General features: G+C 35.4%; 1 protein-coding gene across 1 annotated transcript in view; it reads left to right on the forward strand.

The window, feature by feature from the left end:
* Positions 1-20,791, forward strand: part of LOC140755751 (uncharacterized) — a 197,981-nt gene extending 177,190 nt beyond the window's left edge. Inside the window, exons 10-25 of the mRNA XM_073091065.1 lie at positions 212-355; positions 1,094-1,286; positions 1,832-1,941; positions 2,277-2,376; positions 2,695-2,998; positions 3,313-3,377; positions 3,639-3,718; positions 8,685-8,721; positions 9,477-9,613; positions 14,370-14,525; positions 16,171-16,425; positions 16,659-16,826; positions 17,506-17,659; positions 18,652-18,845; positions 19,374-19,514; positions 20,208-20,791. Coding sequence (XP_072947166.1) covers positions 212-355; positions 1,094-1,286; positions 1,832-1,941; positions 2,277-2,376; positions 2,695-2,998; positions 3,313-3,377; positions 3,639-3,718; positions 8,685-8,721; positions 9,477-9,613; positions 14,370-14,525; positions 16,171-16,425; positions 16,659-16,826; positions 17,506-17,659; positions 18,652-18,845; positions 19,374-19,514; positions 20,208-20,279 — 2,310 coding nt within the window. The 3' untranslated portion in view covers positions 20,280-20,791. The remainder of the gene's footprint in view (positions 1-211; positions 356-1,093; positions 1,287-1,831; positions 1,942-2,276; positions 2,377-2,694; positions 2,999-3,312; positions 3,378-3,638; positions 3,719-8,684; positions 8,722-9,476; positions 9,614-14,369; positions 14,526-16,170; positions 16,426-16,658; positions 16,827-17,505; positions 17,660-18,651; positions 18,846-19,373; positions 19,515-20,207) is intronic.
* Positions 20,792-25,224: the final 4,433 nt, after the last annotated feature.

The raw sequence follows: 25,224 nt of genomic DNA on the forward strand, positions 1-25,224 counted from the left end.
TACTTCGCTTTTCAAACAAAACATCAGCGTTTAGCGCTAGTGTTCTACGGTAGAAATAAATGTGACGATGATGCCGCCGCTGTCAAACCTAAGTGAGGTTCCATTATCAAAAATAATTATTTTAAACTTAAGATAACATTGGCACTTTAAACTTTCATGTAATATAATATATATAATCACGAAGAGTAAGAACTGTATCGCAACGTTCCAGGAATTGGATTACGAGCTACGGCGCCAGACGCAGGAGTGTCCGTCGGAGAACGGTGTCGACGGCAGCGACACCGAGTGGCCGCACGCGGAAACCATCACCTCGCCTCATGCACCCAATAACCATACTAACTTCCTAGGATTACAGGTAAATAAAATATTTTATCATGTTTGTTATCGTTGTGTGTTTATCCTGTTATTTTTATTTTGATTTAGTTTTTGTTATGTTTTCATTATTTGTTGCTTTTTAGGGTTCCGTACTCAAAGCGTAAAAAGGGAAACCTATTTCTAAGACTTCGCTGTCCAGCAACAGCAACACTATCAGATATCAATATCAGTAGTATAATATAGAGGGTGTATTTTTTTCAAAATGAACTCGTTTGGTTCCCGGCTAGGGAAAAGATATTTTAAAAAAGTAATGATGCAGTTTTAGTTTTTATCAAAATTGGCCTCGTAACTCCTTTCAGCATTTTTCGCTAATCCTTATAGTTTGGGATTTGGACCTGAAGGCCCGTTTGAAAAATTCGCCTGTATACTCTGATGTTTACCGAAATAAATTCTTTCTTTCTAACCGATTCTCACGATAAGTCATTTTTGATTAATGAATGATGATATTTGGACTCCGTTGCAAGGTTCATGATCATTTTACCGTGATCATTAAACGTCGTCATGATATGAACGATCATCTCGTCTTATTAAGAGTGAAAGTGAGGGCTTACTAACCTATTAATAATAATTAATCAATTTATGGAATTTTCGCCCACCAAACTTTGATAGTCACGCATTGGATATATTAATTATTTATAATGGGCATTCTTGGATGGCATGCTCGTTCGCTACTAAATTCAATGAAACGCACTCTACAACGTTGACTATAAATCCACAGCAGCAGCGCAGCCGCTACGCCGCGCCGGACCTGTCGGTGCTGCGGGCGGACAGCGCGCGCGGCTCGCCGTCGCGCTCGCCCGCCACGCCCTCGCCGCGCCGCGAGCGCCCGCGGCCGCTCTCCTCCGCCGGCAGCGACTCCGCCAGCGACCTCTCGCTGGCGCTCATGGAGAACGAGCTGTCCGAGCTGAAAGGTGGGTGTACACAGTGCGCAGCTCCCGCCCGCCGGCCTGTCGGAGCTGCGGGCGTGGAGAACGAGCTGTAAAAACTGAAGAATGGATGGCATGTACATAGCGGCGTAACTCACGCCCGGATTTGACAGACAGCGTCAGCGACTCGCTTATCGCCAGCGACGCGTTCGTCCGACACGTCGTCGCTTTGTCTGAACTAAAAATTAAGGTCGTAACATGGCAGATGTTCAGTTTAAGCCCACCGGACATGTGTGCGGGCAACATAGCGGGCATAAGAATGAGAGTGTAGATAGTACTTAAATAACTACTAGAAAATGTTTTTTTATCTAAACAAAGTTTTGCGATTCTTACGAGAATAGTGTATTGTAAACCGGTGCCCGTTAAGGCAATGTAAATGAACAACAATGTACGATGAAAATCATGTAACTACTGGCGGATTTGACACTCACCCATACCCTAATTACATCGCACATACTATGTAGTGAAAAGGCTCCCTAATAAAACGGAATAATTGTCTTAAAATTTTCATCGTAATGATTGTGTTACAGTTGCAATGGACCCCCGCAACCCGGGCACGCAGATGCCGCTGGTGGAAGACGGACTTTCGTCGGGCCATGCTTCTGACACAGACAATAATAACCAACTTTCACCTATACAGGTAACATCAAAATATTGCTACAAATTTTCTACATTTTTTCTACATTTTATTTAATATTTTTAACTAAACTAGTGATCATGTAAGTCGACCAAAGACGTGGGTAACTATTTTCAAAAATACCTGAGAAGGAAGGTTCCACAAAATTAAATGCAACAAAACAATAACAAAATTTAATTTATAATATTATTTGCGATTAATCAAGGTACATTGCTATATTGTATTAAGGAACTTTTTACGTCTCCTTTGCTTTTAAGTGATCCTACTGTATTGCAACGTTACTTTGCCTATATAATATTAATAAATCAAATAATAATTAAGTTATATATTTTTTACAGACACATACCTCAGTTATTATTGAAGAAATAGTAGATAACGGAACAAACAGCGACCCACACTTGTTGACTGATGCTGATTTACACTCTTTGGATCCATTAGGTATGTAATATGCAAAAATAAACTTACATAATTATTAAACTTAAGGTTGAAAAAGAAAATAGTTCAAATAAACAATTATTTAAAACAATAACTACGTAACTATAATAATTTTTTAAAAGTTCTTTAACCCAGCCTAAAGTCCTTCTTAAGTTAAGTGGTCCCACTTTAATAATATACAAGTAAAAACTTTGTTTCACACAGTTCATAAACATAAAGACCATATTGAAAATAGTTTTTTTCTGTGATTTTACAATTACTTTTTTGTCTCAATTAAAAATAACAGCTAGTTTCAACTGATCTACTAATTGTATTCCGCAGCGTGCAGCTCAGCGCCGCCGCCGCCGCCCGCGCCCGCGCCGCACCGCCCGCCGGCCGACGCGCCCGCGCTCGCGCATCACACACCACACACACCGCACGCACCACACACGCCGCACGCACCACACACGCCGCACTCCACACACACCGCGCACTCCGCGCACACGCCGCACGCGCACGTGCCGCACGCGCCACACACGCCGCACTCTACACACACGCCGCACTCAGCACACACGCCGCACTCAGCACACACGCCGCACCACCACCACGTGCCGCACGTCGCCCATGATGATGTGTATCCGCCCAGGTATACGAATTGTATTGAAAGAAACAGCTTTTTATCAAAATATACATAGATATTGTTGAATTATAAAAATACATTACAGAAATCATCTTAAATTTTACTATATCATCGTATTTAAATATGATACAAAATTTCTTCTTATCATTAGAAAAATATGGTAGTAGTAGTAACATCATAGTCCTAAGCTATAATGGATTGTTAGACTCCAAATGACAAAATAATTATCCGAGGTATAGTTTATCTGCAAAACAGAAATGTACGTAATAGCTGACGTCGTTTGATTTATTTTATACTACGTTCTACTATTTAACTTTCAGAAAAAGGCCATCTTCAGCTCAAAGCACTGAATCGGTGGAAATTAAACCCGCTAGCGGCGACGAAGGTAGGTTCTTGTAAAAATATAGAAATATAAAAATTTAAAATATAAATATCGAGAGGAACAAAATATAAAACACCTCTATGCTCAAACAGTTACTGAAATAATCGATAATTATAGCAGTACTCTAATCCGAAACTCAGAAAATCAATTAATTGGTATTTTTCCAAATCATACATTTTAAAAGTATACTATGAAAGGAAAATCGATTGATATACTTGACCAATTATTTGATTTTATACATTAATTACTTTTGAATGTTTCCAGATGAAGCGGATACTGATCTCGAGACTGACAGACTTCTGGGCCAGCAACGGACAGACGACCAAGGATTCTTTGATGATAAAGTGAGTTTTTATGTCTGTATTGAATAATCTCGATTTACTCGTACTTACATAGCTGACCGTATTGTAAATTTTAAACTGTCTGCTAAATAGGACGTGTTGCATCAATTAAAAAAAAGTTTAATAATTAACATCGATTTCATCGCCTTATTGAAAAATATTAAACTCGTTTTACCAAAATCAATCTTTTTCTGTGAATATATATTTTTAAATACGTATATGGATAGCGGCAGGTTAAAATACTACAGTTGTGAAGAAATAATAAAATTGTGTGTACATAATTCTCACGCACATAGGCTCATTATATTTATATGTTAATTGCGCGCGGCGCACGCACCTTGATTTGGAATTAAGTTTTCGCAATAAATTCGTTTTTCGTTATTTACATCACGTGATACTCATATTGATCTAAAATATAAAAAAAAATTGTTACCATATGTTATAATACATAAAGTTTATGCTATAATGAAAACTTATCCTTTTAATAATGAATTGAATATCTAAAATTACTGTTACCACAACACCTCTTTTTAAAATAATACTTATTACATCAATGAAATTCACATCGCGACTATAAACAATTGTGTAATTAGCGATGAGTCAGTAGAGCATATCGTGATGTACAGTTGAACTGCGCCCGCGCAGTAAAACTGATGCTCGCACGCGCGACCTTGCTCTGATATACACTTGGCCAACGATTAACAATGCAGTACTGCCTACTGTGTTACGTTTGTTTTATGCCTATTAGAACTTTTAGTTTTTGAGAATCTTAATATGTCGTACAAATTTGATTTGTTAAGAGATTATATTGTCTGTCAAATATCTGGTAATGTTAATAAGATAAATTGCCTAACTAAAGCCTTAAGTGAATAAAGTTATTGATATAATAAGTTTAAGATTTTTTTTTAAATCTTTATATTTAAACTGTTTCCATGCAACAATTACGTATCTACAAATGACGTCATTTATAAGCAAATATATTAAGAAATGAGGAATTGATTGACATCGCCAAAAATAAAACGAAAATCATGTTGACATGGATAATCCATCAGTCGGTTTACGTACCAAAAGACTTAATTTCCTAACAACAGAATTAAATTAAAACAATCAGCTGATAGGAAACGAACCGGTTAGTCTATGACGAGTGTTAAGTCAGCGCTCAGCCGGTGGCGGCCCGCCAGTATTATCATAACCCGTTCCGCGGCCACATGTGTTTACGATAGCTTATCGCTGGGAATGACCAAATGTACTGATAACTGCGTATTGACGGGCAACCGTTTTGTAATGGAAACCCTATCGTAAATAAAGAATATTACAACATTAAAATGGCCGAGGAGGAACGTATAAAATTAGTTTTAAGTGACGAAACAGTTGATACAAGTGTTTGTGACGAAAACATTGAACGTGTGGACGGTTCGCAGATCGATATGTGTGAAAAAATGGTTGAAAGTGAAAAGGTCGTTGATACTAACTGTAATAAACATATTGATAACGAGTTAAGTGAGAACAGTGATAAGAATGTAAACATTGGATGCCAAAGCGACATTAGCGTTAGTGAAGTGATAAATGATTTAGAATTAGTGGATGATTTAAAAACTAATGAGTTGATTGGCATTGACGGTGCGTCTGATGCGTCAGGCAATCAAGATATGCGCCAAGTTGATGCAATACAGCCGAATGACGATTGTACTGATTCAGCGCAAAATGACGGGGTTAGTTGGTTATAACTTTGTAGTATGTGAGAAATTCCTTCATATTTTTATGGGTTCCATTTCCAATTTATGGGTGTTTTATGGAGTTTTTACTACCCAATAAAAGTAAATGCTTTAACATATATTTTTTTTAATATACGTTTTCTTTTAAAATGTTAAAACTTTAGTATTTTTAGATTTTGTAATATGGTACGTTTATACTTATATCCTCATGGATTTGGCTCTGTTAACTAAATAGTACTTCATTTATTGATGGTATCTTAGACCTAAGGAAGTGACATAAAATGTAAATATTACATCTTATTTTTAGACTACAAGAACTGCAAGTATTACATGTGTCAACAGTGTAATATAAACACACAGGCTTAGAACACAAATCTTATTCATTATCACTTATATTTATAATTTGAAGACGTAATTACTACTAGAGCCGTGGTCAATATATCGCTTTATATGTATAGTAAAGATTTCCAAGTACGATTCATGGCCAGGCGTATATGAATTATAATTTTGAAGGTTTTTGAAGGTGGTAGAACCCTTTGTGGTTCGACTCCGGCGGAACCACCGCCACACCTATTTCTACCTAATAACAGCAGTGTTTAGCGCTGCTGTGTTCCGGTTTGAAGGGTGTGGTAAGGGAGACAGACTTTTCCGAGGCGTTCCAGCTTAGTCCTCAGGGTTAGCGGCGCATCTGTGGCTGACCTCAGGAATATCTAATCCTATCTGGGGTTGATTACAGATGTCCATGGGCGGCAGTAGCCACTTACCATCAGGTGGACTGCATGCTCGTCTGCTACTCTTAAGTTATAAAAAAAAAAATATTGAGGTTCTTGTTATTGGCTTAGATCGTTCATTTACACATTTGTGTGTGTCTTACTATAGAAGTAGTAAAAGGGCATGCAGTTTTCTTGATAGAACAAGCAACTTACACAAAATTGGAATACCTCTTAATAAGTGTCTCTTGTATAAGTGCGCATCCAGAATATGAAAGGCATAGAAAGAATGGTTCGATCTGAGAGATATTATCGTCACAGCTATTTCTAGCATGAAGCAGTTCTTGCGTTTCGATTGAAGGGTATGGATTGCGGCTGACTAATATATTAGGCTATCATCTTAATCCTCAGGAGTTGCAATGAACTTATGACAGTCTTCAGGTAGAATACGTGCTCTATATGACGTTGATTACAGATGTCCATAGGCGTTAGTGACTTTACCAGCAGATATGGGAAACTGGGGACACTTGATCCCCCCTTTTGTTTTTTGACCACTATTTGGTAAATATTGATCCGATTTTAGATATATTGGTACTGAAATACGTGGAATTTCATTGGCTATACTAAGTATAAAAGCTAATGATATCGGTATATAAATTTTGTAACCAGCCCAAAAACTTTGTATACCATGTGTCCCATGTCTGACTTGATCCCCCCCCCCCCTGAGGGAAATAAGTCTCCTATATTTTCATATGATACCAAAATGAAAAAAAAATATGTAAAAATTGATTTATCATTGATTTATTTGCTTAGTAGATAAAGTAGAAACAACAACAACAACATATCCACTGTTTTGATAAATCACATATACGAGTAACTATGTTTTCAGCTAACATTACTTAATGTTCCTATTATCACAGAATCTTATGGTTGATATTTTTTTTTCTTGTACCTTCTATTGTTTTATATACTCTAGGCATATTGAACCCTGAAATTATTCAAAAATAATCAATAGAGGATGCTTGATGCGGGGGGATCATATCTCCCATAAGAAAGTGTACCAAGTGTACCCTAGCTATACTGTGGTTATAAAAATATATTGTAAAAAAATCCACTACTATTAACACTATTCTATGAAACGGACGTTTAAAAACATAGATAATGAATAGTTTAAAAGTGTTACTTACCCAAAATAAGTTTACTAACCAATTATTTAATCAAAATGAAAACTTACGAAAAATATTTTCCTGCGACACGAAACACACAATCATCCGCCATCTGCTTAAATATCAAATTGGACAAGAGTATCAAGTTTAGAAAGTTATAACGTATCATAGACAACCAATGTTGCCACACTAAGATCATATTGTGTTCACAGAAGCTCTATAAATCCAGTGTACCAAGTCTCCCGTAAGGATCAAGTGTCCCTAGTTTCCCCTACACTACACGTTCGTTTACACGTCAATTCCTCTTAGGTTAAGGTCATTGCGTATTGATAGACTTCACATACCTTTGAGATTTTTTTTAAAGATATTTAAGGTATGTATCATTATGCATGTTTTCTCACTATGTTTTCCTTCAACGTAGCGCAACAATATATGGAAAATAAAAGTATTGGAAAGTTCAAAGAGCGCTGAGGTGGTGGTTAGCGTAGGACTTACTACGACTACGACTTTAGTGATGTCACATCATATGCTGGTTGCAGGGCTGGCGCAAGCCGAAGTCTCGCACGGTGATGCCGGCGGGCGGCAGCGTGCGCGACGCACACGCGCACGAGCCCGGCGACGCGCGCGACGACGACGCGCTGCACAACGGAAAGGTATGCTATGACGTCATAACAGTTTTTTTTTATATAAAAGTTGCTTGTGTTTGTTGTCGAACCACAAAGGGACTAATAAACATCGAAAAATTTTGAAAGTGGTAGAAGCTTTTATGGTTAAACTCTGGAGGACCACTGTCACATCTCTTTCTACGTAATAAAAGCACTGATGTGTTCCGCTTTGAAGGATGGGGTAAGTGAGGTTACATACCTGAGACATTCCAACTCTAAAAGTCCTCAGGGATAGCAACGCATCCGTGGCCAGCCTTTGGAATCTCGTTTAATTAAGAGTTCTAACTATGATGGGATGTCTTACCCCCTCGGGCGCACATATACGGGCGTCATTGTCAACATAAAGGCGATGAGAAGGAAATTCTGGTCTCGAAGATACCCTCTTTGCCCGGACAGATTCTCAGGTAGTCAAATACCCCCTGGATTATTTTTAGCATTGATTACAAATGTGTCCATGGGCGGCAGTAAACACTTACCATCAGGTGGACTGCATATTCGTTCACTACTTCAATCTTATAAAAAGTAAAAACTTAACTTTCAGTATATTAGAATTAGTAATTTACTGTGGGGTATAAATTTAAACAATATCTTTAGATACATAAGATAAACGGATAAACACTAGCGTTATTTCTTGTATTTTATTGAATTATGTCTATTATGTCTTAAATTGTACCGAAATATATTCTACGTACAATGTTTTATTTTGTTTCCAGGACAAAGATGGCAAAAAGAAAAGCAAAAATAAAGAAGGTAAGTGTGACCTTTCATCTTCACGTTATTCTATATTATTAAATAAAATAAATAATTATTAATAAAATACTTAATTTTATTCTGTGCATTCCTTGGATAATCTTATGGTAAGTTTCCGGAAATTTGGAATTCAATGACTTTTTTTGTAGTTCTTAATTCTGGAATTGTAGTCATTATTAAAATATAAGTTACTATATGGACACCGCACATTGGTAGGATACGTACACTAACTCACAGAAGTTTTTTTCTTTACGATGTTTTCCTTTACTGTAAATAAAGTAATAATTCATATGTAACATTTTCAATGAATATTATTAAAGTCTATCACTGCATATCATCAAATATGATGAGTTTTGCTGCGTCCACTGGGTCTAGGTGTTAGTGTACTTCCTTTAAATGTGTATCTACTACTCAATCTATATACAAGTTAATAAATTTCAAAACATCGTCAACAACGATTTTTTAAAGCAGTGTTAGCCTAGTGGTTAAGAAACTCTGCCTGTTGGTCGAGGGGTATGAGGTTCAAATCCCAGGCACCCACCTCTAATTTTTCAGTTATGTGCGTATTAGAAATTAATTATCACTTGCTTAAACGGTGAAGGATCCTTCTCATTTTGTGAGACCCGCGCCCGGCAGTGGGACTGTAATGGGTTGATGATAAACGATATTGTTTCCGTCCCCGACGTTTTCTATTTCTTCAATCTACACACAAGTTGATCAATTTCCAAAGTTTTACCATCTTTTTTCCTTTATAGACGTGAACCACTCAGTGCTGATCGAGGGCGTGTTGTTCCGCGCGCGCTACCTGGGCTCCACGCAGCTCGCGTGCGAGGGGCAGCCCACCAAGGCCACGCGCATGCTGCAGGCCGAGGAGGCCGTCTCCAGGATCAAGGTATGCTGGTGGGGGCGGTGGACTGTGGTCTGGGGCTGGGGTTGGTGACACACGGTGATGTTGTTTGTTGAAGAATTAAGTGTTGGTTATGTTGGACAATATGAAGTTTTTAATAGATTTTTACAGGCACGTACATATTTTGTTAATTGCTAATAAGGAATATGAACTGGAAGTTTATTTGTTGATTTATATTGTTAGGATTTTCAACAATTTTTAATAAGGTATATGAACTGATTAAAACAGAAATTTATTTGGTAATTTATTTTGAATCATTTTTCATTTTTCTTCATTATACGTAGGAACTTTCTGTCAATTGAATTTATTATCATTTTATCTATGTTATTTACAATTATAATTACTAAATATATGAAATTTTAAGTAATAAAATAAACTATAAACTATAAACTAAAAAAGGACTTATTTACAAAATATACAAGAAAATTATAAATAAAATAAGCAGGAACTAATTATTTCAAGTATTTTATTGAGCGTAGCTTATAATAACTTAGAACTGAAGTTTATTTGTTGATTTATTTTGACTTATTTTTTGGTTTATTATTAATAAGTACCAATTAATTATTATAAATTTATTTACCTAATACTGACTGACTGACTAATATATAGAGTAAATTGTAAACATAGTATAATGATATCTTTCAAGAAATTCTTTAACGATGGGAAATAAGATTTTTAAAATCTTACCCTGAAGATACAATTAAAAGAATGGTACGGCTGTAGCGTTTTTTTCTTCGACTTGGCGGGGGCACACCCGTGCCTCCAGATATTTCCACTGTTTTAAAAATATCCCTATTTTACTTGGTATTACATAATTATCAGTCAATTACCAAATATTGCATTTATTTTTAGTGTGGAAGGAAAATTGTTAACTGTTTTTTTCAACGTGTGTCACCAAAACCATAATATCGTATGCTAGAATAACCATTTACCGTTTTACTAAACCTCTGACTGTTTCCTTAAAAACTAATCTAACTTGTTTTTACCCCTTTTTGTAATACTAATATTAAAAACATTAATACTAATAATACTTAGTAAGTACAGTAAAAGTACTGTAAAATATATTTACAATTATAGTTTTGTTTTAGAATAGAATTCTTGTTCTAATTATGTACTATTAGGTACACGTTTTTAATAACAAAAAACAAAACATATAAATCCAGGCATTCTCACGTAAGGCAGTGACCGATAGCCGCCTGTGTGAATCGGTAACATAACCATTATTTTGTAGATGTTTTACTATGAGCATGAAATTACCGTACTCCACGCCCACGCACGTATGTGATAAATATTTTATAAGCAAACTAAGTACACGCTTTTCATCGAATTTTAATAATAATTTTGATTCAATTCACGTCTATACCTATTGCAGGCATCGTTGATATTTTTCGAAGGATTGAGTTCGTTTATATTTACAGACACAGAGAGTGTCAGACACGTAACGTAACAGGCAAGATAATATTCGTCTATACTATGTGTCTGTCGTCGTCGGCCGTGTTACGACAGATGTAAATATGGTATAGAAGAATATTATTTTTTCTGCTACGGTCCGTGTCTGTCACTATCTATGTCTGTTAATATAAAAAATCTGTATGCATGCCGTACCCTTTTGTTAATAAAAATCTATTTAAAATGCTAAAAGACTGCCAATTAAAGCACAGTCACACTTTTAACTCTTTTAAAACATTGTAAATAATAAAGTATACGTGATTTCATGCTCGCTAGGTTTAGTTTTTGAGAATGCTAGTGGGATATCCTATACCTTACGCCCGACGCCTACTATAGTGGAGATATGGGAACACAGTATGATGTGATGTGGCTCCGGAATCCGTGTATTGACATGGCACTAGAGTATTTTTTTCAGTGTGCTCCTCACCCCTCGACCGACCCAGGAAGATTGTCGGGTCCCGTATGCCGGCTAGCCTCCTCTGGAAATGTTTGTCTATGCTTGTTACGCTTGCTTGTTTGAATGCACCCTTATTTTTGATGTCCAGGACGAACTGCCGCTGTTTTTTGACCTAATCTCATCGTTACGATTAGTTTCATCATTATAATCTACATTATGTGTGTGTCAAATATGAAAATGCGCGGCTGCGTTGGACAAATTTCCGACTGCAGTTTATGTGAATTAATTTAATAACAAGATTATCCACATTAAAGGGCGGGTTAGGATTATTCCAGTCGAGTTCACACCATTTTAGCACGGATAAATTTTCAAGGGGGTAAATATTTTCTACATTATTTCATTTTATCATCATAATAAAGTATTCATTAAAAAGTATTAAATTTGAAAATTGTTCAACGTCAGTTGCCAAAATAAGTAGTGCGGAAAATACGCCAAGGGTCCCAGGTTCTAAACTGTATGGTCGCTTGTGTGATTTCAAGAAGTCCTTATACCGCAGATTCAAAACATAATATAAAATGGTCACATGTAATAAATAATTCCCATAAAATGTGTTATCTAAGTAAACATAGTTTTACAAGGTGCTCCAACTTAGCTTTTGGCAACACAACTGTGACCAGCCGCTATTTCTGTGTATAGTGAGATGATATATGGATTCTTAATCATATATCATCACTCCGTGCGAAGTTAGAACGTCAATTTAATAAAAAAATCTTATATATCGTAATGAGTATGATCATTAAAATAATTTCTAAGTCAGTAGTTGAAATTGATATCAATTTACATTGATACAATTTAAATTTTACTTTAAATCAATATCAAAACATTGTATCATTATTTAAGTAAAATAAAAGGTATGGAAATGTAAAGTGAATAACATTTTAACTTTACGCATGCGGCTCTATAGTTTTTTTATAGACCAGGTTTCTGCTTTTGCTTATACAGTAGTAATTGAGACGCTTATTTACCGGCTATTTCTGATATAGTTAAATTGATAGATATATCGGTTTATTACTCATCGATATTGATCACTTGATCATCGATTAGCAAAAAAATATATAGAAACATGCTATAGTAAGATTTTTCGACCTATTACTTCAGTTTTTATTATTTCGTCGAATATCAAACTAATATTATCAATGAATGCGATTTCCTTATAATATTTTTCCTTGAACTTAAAACAATAATTACTGATAATTTATTTCTGTTACGTACACATTATATTACTCGGAAAATGGGCATTCCTTCAATCATACGATACGGCAAATTTTAACATATGTACCTATTGTATAGGAAATACATAATCTACAAAGGTAAAATAAAACTTAATAAAATTAACCATAATTAGGTAGTACTTGGAATGTATTTTTAACTAATCTATTTCTATGAACTACAAAAGATAATTCATTATATTCATGTTCATATTACCATTCGTACAGTAATTCCTTGTTTAAAGTATTTTAAAATATTTATGGTAAGTTTTTATCGCCGCTAGATGTCATACGGTTCGCTGGACTTCTTGATAAAGTCGATTGTCGCATGTATTCATCCACGGTAGAACAATCTTTATATAGTGTAACTCCATACATTTTTGTATGTAACTTGTATAATGTAATTCGTATGATAAACGATTTATTCTACATCTAGATGTTTTAATCTAAATAAGCCTGTAGTCTATATAGGTATTTTTTTACTTTTTCCGCGTGAAAGATCATTTCAAAAATTATTACCAATTCTACCAATGAACTGAGTAAACTAATAAGTAATGTGTGTGTCAGTGTGTCGTTTATGAATCTCAGAGATTTTTGTTGCTGAATATCTTCGCAGAACAGAGCCTCAACATCAGGTGGTATTCCAACGACGTTAGGAAATTGTCTTACTGCTAGTCCATTAAAATAAATATCGAGTATTCATCTCGTATGGAATTAATCTATAGTAGGATTGTTTTGCTGTGCTTCAGCTTGTCAGTATCGTCCATACCATTGCACGGTGCATGCCACGTGACCCGATTCACACCGGCCGCTGGCCCGAACACGACGTACGCACAGACATCGGCAGCTTTACGCCTGCGCACAACATGAACCGAATATAATACTGTGAACGTTGATTTCCGTTAGCTTTCATAATGACGATGGGATCGCTCGCTTCTCACATATCATTGTCAATTTGTGTGATGTATTCCGATTGTTTTGCTTGCTTTTGCGCAGACGGTGTTAATTGGCTTGTGTGTGCAGTTTTGGGGTTCGCTTCCAAATTATGTATGTACGCAAATATTGTATCGCATTGAGTAATGAAACGATTTGGCATGCGCGCTGCCGTGCGTTACTGTTCAAGAAGTTGTCACAAATATGTAAAACGAACGTTATTTTTTGCTTGACTGCGTGCAGTTGGATATAATTATTTACGTTACGAAAAAATTAATAAATTATAATTTAATAAATTATATTATAAATTTAATCTGACAAGTTTAATATTTACCAACGCCACTTTTTTCAACATGGTATAACCGCATAACATTGTAATCAAATTCAAAATCGCAAAAAATGATAATGAACAGAAATATTGAAACTTGCACACAATTACGTTAAAAGCAAACCGGCTAAACAAAAGCAAGTTAAAACTCACGTGAAACTTCTTTCTTGCAATGATACTGAATCTGTCAAACGTCAAATGACGTCACAAAGTAGCGAAGTTTCACCGCGTGACATAAAACGTGACGTACGAACCGTCAAATGACGTCACAAAGTAGAAAAGACGTTCCACCGCGTGACGTAAAACGTGACGTAAATTGTGAGAGCGAGAGGTCCGATCGGGGAGGTTAGCCGGTGTGTCCCGCAGTGGGGGTGCGAGGGCCCGTACTCGGGCGTGTACGCGGCGCCGGCGGCCGTGTTCCGCCTCGCGTTCCTCGGCTCGGTCGAGGTGGACGAGGACTCGCGCCGCCGCAAGAAGAGGCCCAAAAAGAACATGGTCGAGGAAGCCGTCACTAAGATCAAGGTTGTTGCATACAACGCTGTTACGAATACTCGTTTGTAAACAACTTTAAGAATGTCACGAACGTCCTATATTCGCGTCACGTACGTGTGATGCGCACACACACGTGACGTTCGCACGTTTTGAACGTTAAATGCGAACGTTACGGATGTGTGTTATAATATTACGTAGGTACACTGTAAGTGTTGCTTACGTTTAAAATGTTATGGACATTTGTCAAAACATTATACAGTATATTATAGGCTTTGCGTACGTATATACGTACGGACGTTGCGTACATGTGTACGCTACACTTACTACGTCATGTAATTTTTCAAGGCGTGGTCGACCTTGGTGGTGCATTTTCCTTCTGAATTTAAAACATGATATTAATGATGGCGATGTGTGCGATTGATAGCGCTAATTTTATTTATACTATTTTAAATTTAAAAAAATATACTTGAAACTAAAATTGTACTGGAATTTAATTTGAAAACGGATACATAACGACCCAAATTGAAAATTATATACCTGCATATGTATTATTTATTAGCAATCTACAAAGAGAATCGGAAACGAGTTTCATCAAAATATATTTCGATAAAACACATTTCTGTTTTCCGATAAAAGAAAAATGCACCTCCAAAGTGTTAGTACTAAGTTTAAACGAGGCAGAGAAATGCCAAATAATTTAAAAAAATGATTGATGTGAATATATAATTATAAAATAGATAGTCAGATTACTCAATTTTTATTTCCGTGTAATATGTAAAATGAAAAGTATCAGTTTTAGAAATAGATTTCACCTACAATCTTAAGGTTTCATTGTTTATTTTATATGGTTCTGTTGACAAATTAATCGGATATTACTTGTATACAAGAAAACTTAAACCACGTTGTAGATTCTAGAATGTGTTTATACCTATAGGTAATCTATCAAACAGATTTATGATTTAGGAAAGTATAGAAACAACGTTAAAATTGCATGAGCAGGGCTTATAATTTGATTACTGTAGCTCAAACCGACTAAAATCACACTAGCTTTCTCATTGCCAATATTTTAAAATACTCATTAATTGTACCATTCTTTTTCTACCAATACTAATATATTAATTTCTAACATATTGTCTTTTTGCTTTCCTTGGATTCTCTTTAGGCTTTGGTAAGTTACACTTATATTTGTGAATAAGACTAAGCATGTTAGTAAGGTAAGTTAGTTAAGTTCGTTAAGACTATTTGAAAAGGAGCAGTCAGTGAATACTTGCTACCTCATCGGCGTAGTAACAAAAACAGTAGTTCGCTCAGTATGTTTTAATACTTAGTATAATTCTGGGTTTGTATCTGTGTCCATAGCATCCAAGACACAGGGTATCAAATCGAAGTATGAATGAATATATATTGTTGTAATCAAACATAATGTAAGAAATCAATTGGCAATTATTCTACCTCTATTATTTGACGTTCCTATCCTAGCCAAGTGGTGTGTAGTCATCTACAGTACAATTAAAGAGTTTTTATTTGTACAAAAAGTCAGTATTGCCCCGCATAACGCAATTTATCATTTTTACATTGTAGATAAAACTTAAATGTAGAAATTTTGCTAAAATTGCTCAAATATATGTATATTACGTGTAGATCTGTAGCTCAATCGCTCCAAAACATTCTCCAGGCACCAGAAGGCGAGAACCAGCCGAGCACGGAGGTGGACTTGTTCATATCGACGGAGAAGATAATGGTGCTGAACACGGAGCTGAAGGAGATCATGATGGACCACGCGCTGCGGACCATCTCGTACATCGCGGACATCGGGGACTTGGTCGTGTTGATGGCGCGGCGGCGGTTCGTGCCGCACGAGAGCGACTCCGACCAGCCCAAGCTGAACCGCACGCCGAAGATGATATGCCATGTCTTTGAAAGCGAGGAGGTTTGTGGTCTTTTGTGTTTATTTTGACGTATTTTTAAATTGGTCGGTTAATATTCCAGACATGTTCGACCGTTTGTTTTGTTTTAAGGTCCATATGATAAAAACCTGTCGTATATATGAAATTATCTAAGAACAATATGTAGGTACAAAGTACATACATACATACATATAACTAGAAGAGAAAAATAACAAAAATGATGTTAAAAATTGATAAGGTGTCGACCGGATTCCAGGCGCAGTTCATAGCGCAGTCGATCGGGCAAGCGTTCCAGGTGGCATACATGGAGTTCCTGAAGGCGAATGGGATAGAGGACCACAGCTTCGTGAAGGAGATGGATTACCAGGAGGTGCTGAACAGCCAGGAGATATTCGGGGACGAGCTCCAGATGTTCGCTAAGAAGGTGGGTGGTGTTGGTTCAATTATAAAACTTGTTGGACATTTAGTATAAGAAATCAATTTACCGGTCGGTGTAGCGAAATTATAGTCTTTCTGAATTAGTGACAAAAAAAGGACAAGAGAAAATAAATCATATAAAAAATGTAAATTAGTGTGAAACCGTGGCAAACCACTTAATTAAATTGATTTAAAAATTGTATTCTCTAAAACGATGGTAAATTTACCTATCATAGAATACAAGTAAGATTGTATTTTACTTAATTGATGTTAAATAATAAAATCAATTAATTAGTAAATTTTAAATAAAGCAACCTTTAAAATATAAACAGGACAGGAAAAGATGTGTTGAAATGTTATATGAATTAAAGATTTTCTTGGAGATTTGTAAAGAAATTTAAATACATCCAATACTTATAATATGCCCTCTGTATGTCTTTTGTATTTTATCGTGTTTATATTTCGTCTTGTATAAATAAATCGCTTTTACGACATACTAAAATAATAATTATTATTATTTTGTTATTTACTTAACTGCATATGCCGTGTACTAATTTCTTTTGTTAAGCATAATTGCCTAACAGAAATTCATCCTTCTAACTTTTACAACAAAAACGCCCATAATTGGCTTTAGTCTTTTTTAAAACCCTTACAAAAATGTAAATACAACGGCGCGTGGCACCCAGGAGCTGCAGAAGGAGGTGGTGGTGCCGAAGACGAAGGGCGAGATCCTGGGCGTGGTGGTGGTGGAGTCTGGCTGGGGCTCCATGCTGCCCACCGTCGTCATCGCCAACCTCGCGCCCGCCGGCGCCGCGGCCCGCTGCGGCCAACTCAACATTGGTAAGAACCATTTTTTTTATTTGCACTTATATATGAAGCTGCCGGAGTAGGCTAACTACAAAAAACGATTTACAATATGGAGAATAGTGAGTGTATAGTCCGCTCTGAAGTTATTGCGAGGAGGTGTAGTCATACAATTTGCTATGGCGACGCGATTCATTTCTATATTCAGAGCGGACTAGCAATTTTACGCGGACTATACCTATTATATATTTGTATAATTTCGTCACTTATAGGGCACTTAATATTTGATCTGTTATTATGATAAATAATAAAGATGTGCCATTGTTACACTTTAAAACAGAATTCGAAGGTGGTATATAGACTTGTAACAATGACTTACCTGTAGCATTATTACAGAAAATAAAATAATGAATAATTCCACGTAAAGTAGAGCAGGGATAAATATTGAATATGTATTTTGATAAAGAATAGCCCGGTATTTTATATTTTCATTTTATAATATAGGAATAATGTAATTCCACACTTTTTAAGACTACAATCGAATCTAAAATTATCTAAATATGACGCTGTAGGCGTAGTGTTGTCTGCCATCGCGCCACGCCATAGCACATAGATTAGTAAAGATACTTCGCCGCCTTGAAATTGAATGAAGCCACAAACGGCTTATTAGTAAGTTCTTATTTTTAAATTCTTGACAAATAAAAACATTTTTAGAAAAAAATTACGAATGAATAACTAATACTGCGTAATTTACATAATAAATAAATAATTATTTGAAATAATTTACGGACATTTGAGCACGGAGACGTGGTAAAACTTTTTTACGCAACTTTTTCAATTCTCAAAACTGGGTACGTTTTCTTGTTAGGAGTGATTAATCTTACTAATCTATGCCATAGCATCGCGCCTGGCCTCTTTTCTGACGTCATTTTACTTACGAATTAAAAATTGGGTGTCTGTTGTCTTAGAACTAGCTTAAAAATAAAACTTGGTAGATAGTAGTTTATTTTCTTACACACGTTCCACAGGCGACCAGATAATAGCAATAAACGGCGTGAGCCTGGTGGGCTTGCCGCTGTCGACGTGCCAGACGTACATCAAGAACTCCAAGAACCAGACGGTGGTGAAGCTGACGGTGGTGCCGTGCGCGCCCGTCGTCGAGGTCAAGATCAAGAGACCAGACACCAAGTACCAGCTCGGCTTCAGCGTGCAGAACGGCGTGGTTAGTAGCTTTTTATTATTTTAAAGTAGTAAAAGCAGCATTTTTTTATAATATAGGAGTAGCAGACGAGCATGCAGTCCATCTGATGGTAAGTGGCTGCTGCCGCCCATGGCCATATGTAATGAACCCCAGATAGGATTAGATATTTCTACATGAGGCCGATCACAGATGCGCCACTACCACTGAGGACTAAGCTGGAATACCTCGGAAAAGTATGTCTCCCTTACCACACTCTTCAAACCATAGCAAAGCAGCGCTTGACACTACTGTCAATATGCAGAAATAGGTGTGGTCGTGGTGTAGGTGGCGACAACCTACCGTCAGAAGCTACCAACAGCATGCATTTGATGCTTTGACTGGGAAGATTAAATAACTCCGAGAACCAGACGGTGGTGAATGTGACGGTGGTGCACTGCACGCTCGTCGTCGAGATCAAGATCAGTACCATATTATAATTATTGCTATATTTTGAAACTACTGAATAAAGTCACAAATATATATTGTTTGAAATATATTTTTGTATTGTAGATCTGCAGCCTGCTGCGCGGCGGCATCGCGGAGCGCGGCGGCGTGCGCGTGGGCCACCGCATCATCGAGATCAACGCGCAGAGCGTCGTGGCCGTGCCGCACGAGCGCATCGTCAACCTGCTCGCCACCTCCGTCGGGGAGGTACGCACCGACACACAGACACGGACAGACACAGGCAGACACACAAACACAAACACGGACACAGACACAAACACACACAGATAATTGATAGACAGACACAGAAAAGAAAAAGGAATGTGATGGAATCGGACAATCATTCACTCAAACGCACACACACACTGTGCACACCGTACGAACACACACTAGCAAGTTGTCACACGAACACGGAGAAAAACTGTTACTTATCCACGCTGACATATCTCTGAGATCAATGCAGCAATTTCAATAACTTAAAAAAAATAACAATTTACAAAGTAAAGTAACTAAACGTATCCTTATTTTTGTATTTATACAAGTGTTTCGATGCGGCGAAAGTAAAATACTCCGAACTTCTAAGTTCTTGTGACAGGGTACAACCCATGCATTTGTGTCTTTAATAATAAATACAAATATATTTTCTTTTACTGATAATAAAGGTTTAAAGGTCGCTCGATTTTATCATAATTAAACTAAGTTGTTTTTGTTTTGTTGTTTTACAGTTTTTAGTACTTTTGTAAAATTACATAACAAATTCTCCGAATTATTATGTGGTAACTATGCTATTGCATAAGTGTTTTACATACCACGTCGGTTAAAAATACAACAAATACAGTAACACGCCTTTATCGGCAATAATTGAAATCCTCTTTCACACATGACAATTATAAATTTCAGATCCTAATGAAAACGATGCCCACGTCGATGTTCCGGCTGCTGACGGGGCAGGAGAACCCCGTGTTCATCTGAGCGCCACAAGTGCCTGCTTGCCGCAACCGCCCCGCGCCCGCCCCGCAACCGCCCCGCCGCCGCCGGTAACGCTCCTACGCGCAAACGCTATGACGAACAATAAACCAAATGTGTCTATACTTTTAGTGCACTGCTATCATTCGAAAGGCATTTTTGACGTTAAGCTACATTTAGGGGTAAATCGGTTAATCGATATAAAATCGATAAATAGATTCAATTCTCGATTTTGTTAAACCCATCGATTATTTATTTAAGTAAATAACACGTTAGTACAGTTCAACGTTCTACCCGCGTCATATCCAGGGTACTGCTACTTATATATAAATAATTACGATTATTTTATTGCCATACTAGTAGTAAATATAAATCTAGTATAGTTTCCGGCAATAAGCATTTTGAAATATGAACATCAAATTGTCTATAAGAATATGTATAATGATACAAGATTAAATAATATAACTAATCGCGTAATTGTGATATAAATGTTCAGTATTTTTTATTTATTTTCTATATCATTTATTTCTTATTATTATTCTTGCCTTCTAACGAATAATAAGTACTTAAAACTAAAAAACAGAACAAAAGTTAATAATGTATTGCCAGATTTGTTTAAGTTTTATTTTATTCTCAGAGTTTGAACTATAGATCTGTAGATTTTATATAAGTTTTAGGATAATAAAAATATATTTCTGTTTATAAAGTTTTATAATGCTCATTTTGTTAGGTTTTAGTTTATTTTTATAATTTGGTGCATTATCTTAAAAACATCGGTTGTTCTTGAAAAGTTTGCGCGTAGAGGTGTGTATCGGTCTCGCTTATATTTAAATATATAAGGACAATACATTGAGCCCTTTAACAATGCAAGTGTTCGCTTTCTAGATGAAGATGAAGTGTGTGTCACCATTTGAATCACTGCCAGAAATGAATGTATCTTAATCTCTGCCTTCTGTAGTAATGTAAGTGAAGGTTAAATTACATTTTATCACTACCAAAGTTATATGCAAATCCGATGGTAAGTGGTTACATTATGACTAGATGTCTGTAATCAACTCCATATATAACATATGGTTAATCCTATCACAGATGGGCTGCCACTCTGAAATATTAAATTGGTTGCCTCATAATTTTATTAAATAAGTCACCCCACAGCCACAAAACTTACGTCATCGTGTCTATTTGTGGCGTAATAAAGTCCGAGTATTGATTTAATTTTTAATTCTGTTGTAAGTTGTTCTAGGGCTCAATAAGCTTGGCTGTCGAACAAAATACTCAAAGTGATCCGAGAGGAATGTGATGTCTCAGTACAGACGCTTACAATGCTTACGTGGCTAACTTAAGGTAGCATAAGTTGTATATCTGTAAGATCAGTTTTTTGCATCTGTTACACATTAAACGTAATATAAATATTAAGTTATTAACTTAAGTTTTTAACGCATTTCATACACGTACTTAGGTAACTGTTGGTCTGATCGTTTATTTCTTAAAAGTCATATTTTAATGGTAATATCACAATGGAATCAGTGACAAATCCAAAAAACTGATCGTTCCTTTATTTATCATGACATTGTATACATACCTACTCCATCTTAATAATTAATTTACGATTGTGATTATAAATTGAGGATCACCGCAAATCATATCTGCTTAGATGATAAAAAACTTTCGACGATATTTTATCGTTATATTTGTTTGTATGGAGGCTGCAGAGTGATATAAAAATAATGCACTTTTGCACGCCAGTATTGCCATAACTTGTCTCGAATTTGTCATAATGTTGCCACCTTAGTTGTTACGTTATACTTTTTTATATTTATTTTTAAATCTTCATAATTATATCATTTGTCATAATCATTCCATTAATAGTCATTTGTTTGTGAAAATTTTTATTTTGTTATTTTTTTAACTCTTGTCATTAAGTAAATATTTTTGCACTTGTTCGTTAATTCATAAAAGTAATTCACATACAGTTCAAAAAGATGAAGAGTGAAAGTATTATTAAAAACTGGAAAGGAAAGGCCGTTTTCATTCTTTGAACTGTGTGTGCCATTATACCATTTTTGTACCCGACCCGCACCTCAAATTCAGACCACGAATCTCAAGTGATCATATTGATGAATAAAAGAATTGATTAGTGGATATATTATTAATGATAAAGCATTATTTCGTGTAGCGTTTCAAAAGATATGTCATATTTTGTAAATTTTATAGTGTGGCTATAGCATTACTATGTAACCTATATTATATGTCCTGTTCTTAGTTAAGCTTAGCGCTCTGAGGACGAGTTTTATTTATGTATAAAAATCCATATTTTGACATTATCTAATTGTAATGTAATAACACCATTTAGTACCCACAAAATTTATCCCGCTTGTCTCATACTATCCCAAGTTTTAATGCTTTCCAAATGTGTAGGTACCTCTATCTTATTCTATTTGTACGTTTTGTATTTTTTGCCCTTCGGCCAGTGTTTAATTTCTGTAAATTTTACTAATTAATCGCATTTTATAACTTTACGTCATGTTGTTATGTAAATTGGCATACGGCAGCCAAATTACCATAAATGATTTATTTATTTCTGATTAATATAATTATTGCAACCAAAAATAACTATCAAAAAATTAATACACATAACAAAATTTAATTCAAACTAATTTTTATCTCATGTCAAAATAAAAAAAACACATTGATTGACATTTGTTCACAGAGATAAAAACAAAACGTTATTGTTTTATCTTATTATATAAAAAAAAAACCTACTTACATATTTTGAAATTAGAATTAGACACTGGTCACGCCCTTCTTCACGTCACGCTCAGTATTCTTGTGAGCTATGTTCGAGTAAATATAGGTATACAGTCTGATGTAATTTTATATTGCTAGCTGTTGTGAATAAGATTTATTTACATTGAGGAACACAGATAATAAATAGCCTTTTATTGTGAAGCTGGTATATGGTAGGTACACTGTAACATGTGAAATAACTATTGTTGTTCTCATTTCTAAGAGTATTATTCTAGTCTGCATTAAAGTTAAGAATAAACTGAACAAATTATGCTTTCTTTTCTTTGTCTTGTCCCACTGCTAACAGCTCCCACAGTAAACAGGTAGACAGGAAATAATATTTATATCGTCTAATAATTTGACGAATAAAGAAAGTGGTATGTAAAAAATAAATAATTTCATAGATAACATAAAATTAAACGAACATTCCATAACTTATTAAATACCAGCATCATCGTCGTAACTTTCGATTTATTTAGAAAAGTTGTTTATCTAACAGCAACATTTGTTTTTTCACCATATAAAATAACACGATAACTGATAAACTAAAAAGTAGTTACGTTTTTCAATATTTCAATAGATTTCATTTGTTTCATATTGCGTCTCACTCATTCGCTAAAGTGCGAGTGAGATACAAGATATGCAAAGACCCACTGCATTCTGTATTCACACTTTGTTGCAGATGTGTAGAGCGAGAGGGATGCATAATAATATGAACCTTTGGAAAAATGACCTCCTCGATAGTTATGTTACCCTGGTACCTGAACTTGGTACATTTTACTATTGTATTGAAAAATTGTATTGCAAAATTAATAACGGTGTTAATTAAAATTTGTCGATTTTTTTTGTAATAAAATACTTTCGTTTTTTTCCCAAAGGGCTCATAAGAATACCTTCAGTAATTAATGATTGATTTCAATTCAAAAATTTAAATGCTATAAAATAGCTTTTTTTTAAATATGACTAACTGGATTGAGTTTATGTCAAAAGTAGGGTATCAGTTTAACAGTTAACGGGTTTGGTAAGGAAGACACTTTATCCAGCTTGGTCCGCAGGAGTAGTGGGGCATCTGTCGCCGACTTCAAATAGGAATCATAGATAGTAATAAAATAACATTGGTAGGAATCTAATCTTATCCGGGTTTGATTACAGTCGTCCATGGGCAGCAGTACCCATTTTTCTTTAGATGGACTGCATGCTCGTCTGCTACTTCTATATTATAAGAAAATGCAACCCTTTTTATCTCACGGCTAACGAAGTTCTACTTGTTATAAAGAATATATATCATATTGAATAAGGTAAACAGACTTTAATATATTCAATCCTATAAATATTTAACCAGTTATAAAAAAAATCTGCCTATACATAAGGAAATTATTTTATAATAATTACTGGGAAGTGTAGCTAATAAATAAGAAATAATAAACAATTAGGAAATAATATTTGAAAATCCAGCCTACATTAATTAATTTCCAGTAATGTGCATTGGGGATTTACTTACCTAGTCTAATGACGTAGTCATACTTATTTTTAATTACTACGATCGTATTATTATTTATTGCGTATCTATTACGACTGATAATTCAAAAGCCACTTACTACTATAACTTAACCATTATATTTTTATATTTAAATATTCACAATGATAGTCAGTAACAAAGTGCAGTCGGGATGTTCCAGTTTAAAATAGTGTATATAAAGTAAAAAATATACTTTTTGCATTTAATTAAGGTAAATGTAAGGTGCCTACTGATTACCTTTAATTAACAAAATGTAACACGAATTAAAATGAAATAATTTCAGTACACAAGTACACATTAAACAATATTTTCTTAGATTATAAGGAGCATGATGATTCTTGCTTCGGGTCCAGATCAACAGAATCAGAATCAACTTGATTTTGAAAATCATTGTGCAAAATTATATCTATCACTGGCTCCTTTTATTGCATTAGGAAAACACCTACGATCCTGAGGATTTTCCGTAACATTTCTAATTCTTTGTAGACTATGGACTACTTAGTAATTAACACGATCTTCAGACCCAAAGATGGGGTCCTAATTATTTCCAACGGTATTTACTTACGATAAAGTGTGAACAGCTGCAATAGCCCTGTTTTAAAGTACCTTAGTGAAAATAAAACGTAACGTATGTACACGAATATT

This window comes from Epargyreus clarus, unplaced genomic scaffold (genome assembly GCF_041222505.1).
Source record: "Epargyreus clarus isolate Ecla_fem2 unplaced genomic scaffold, WU_Ecla_fem_2.2 ptg000003l, whole genome shotgun sequence".
Classification (NCBI taxonomy): domain Eukaryota; kingdom Metazoa; phylum Arthropoda; class Insecta; order Lepidoptera; family Hesperiidae; genus Epargyreus; species Epargyreus clarus.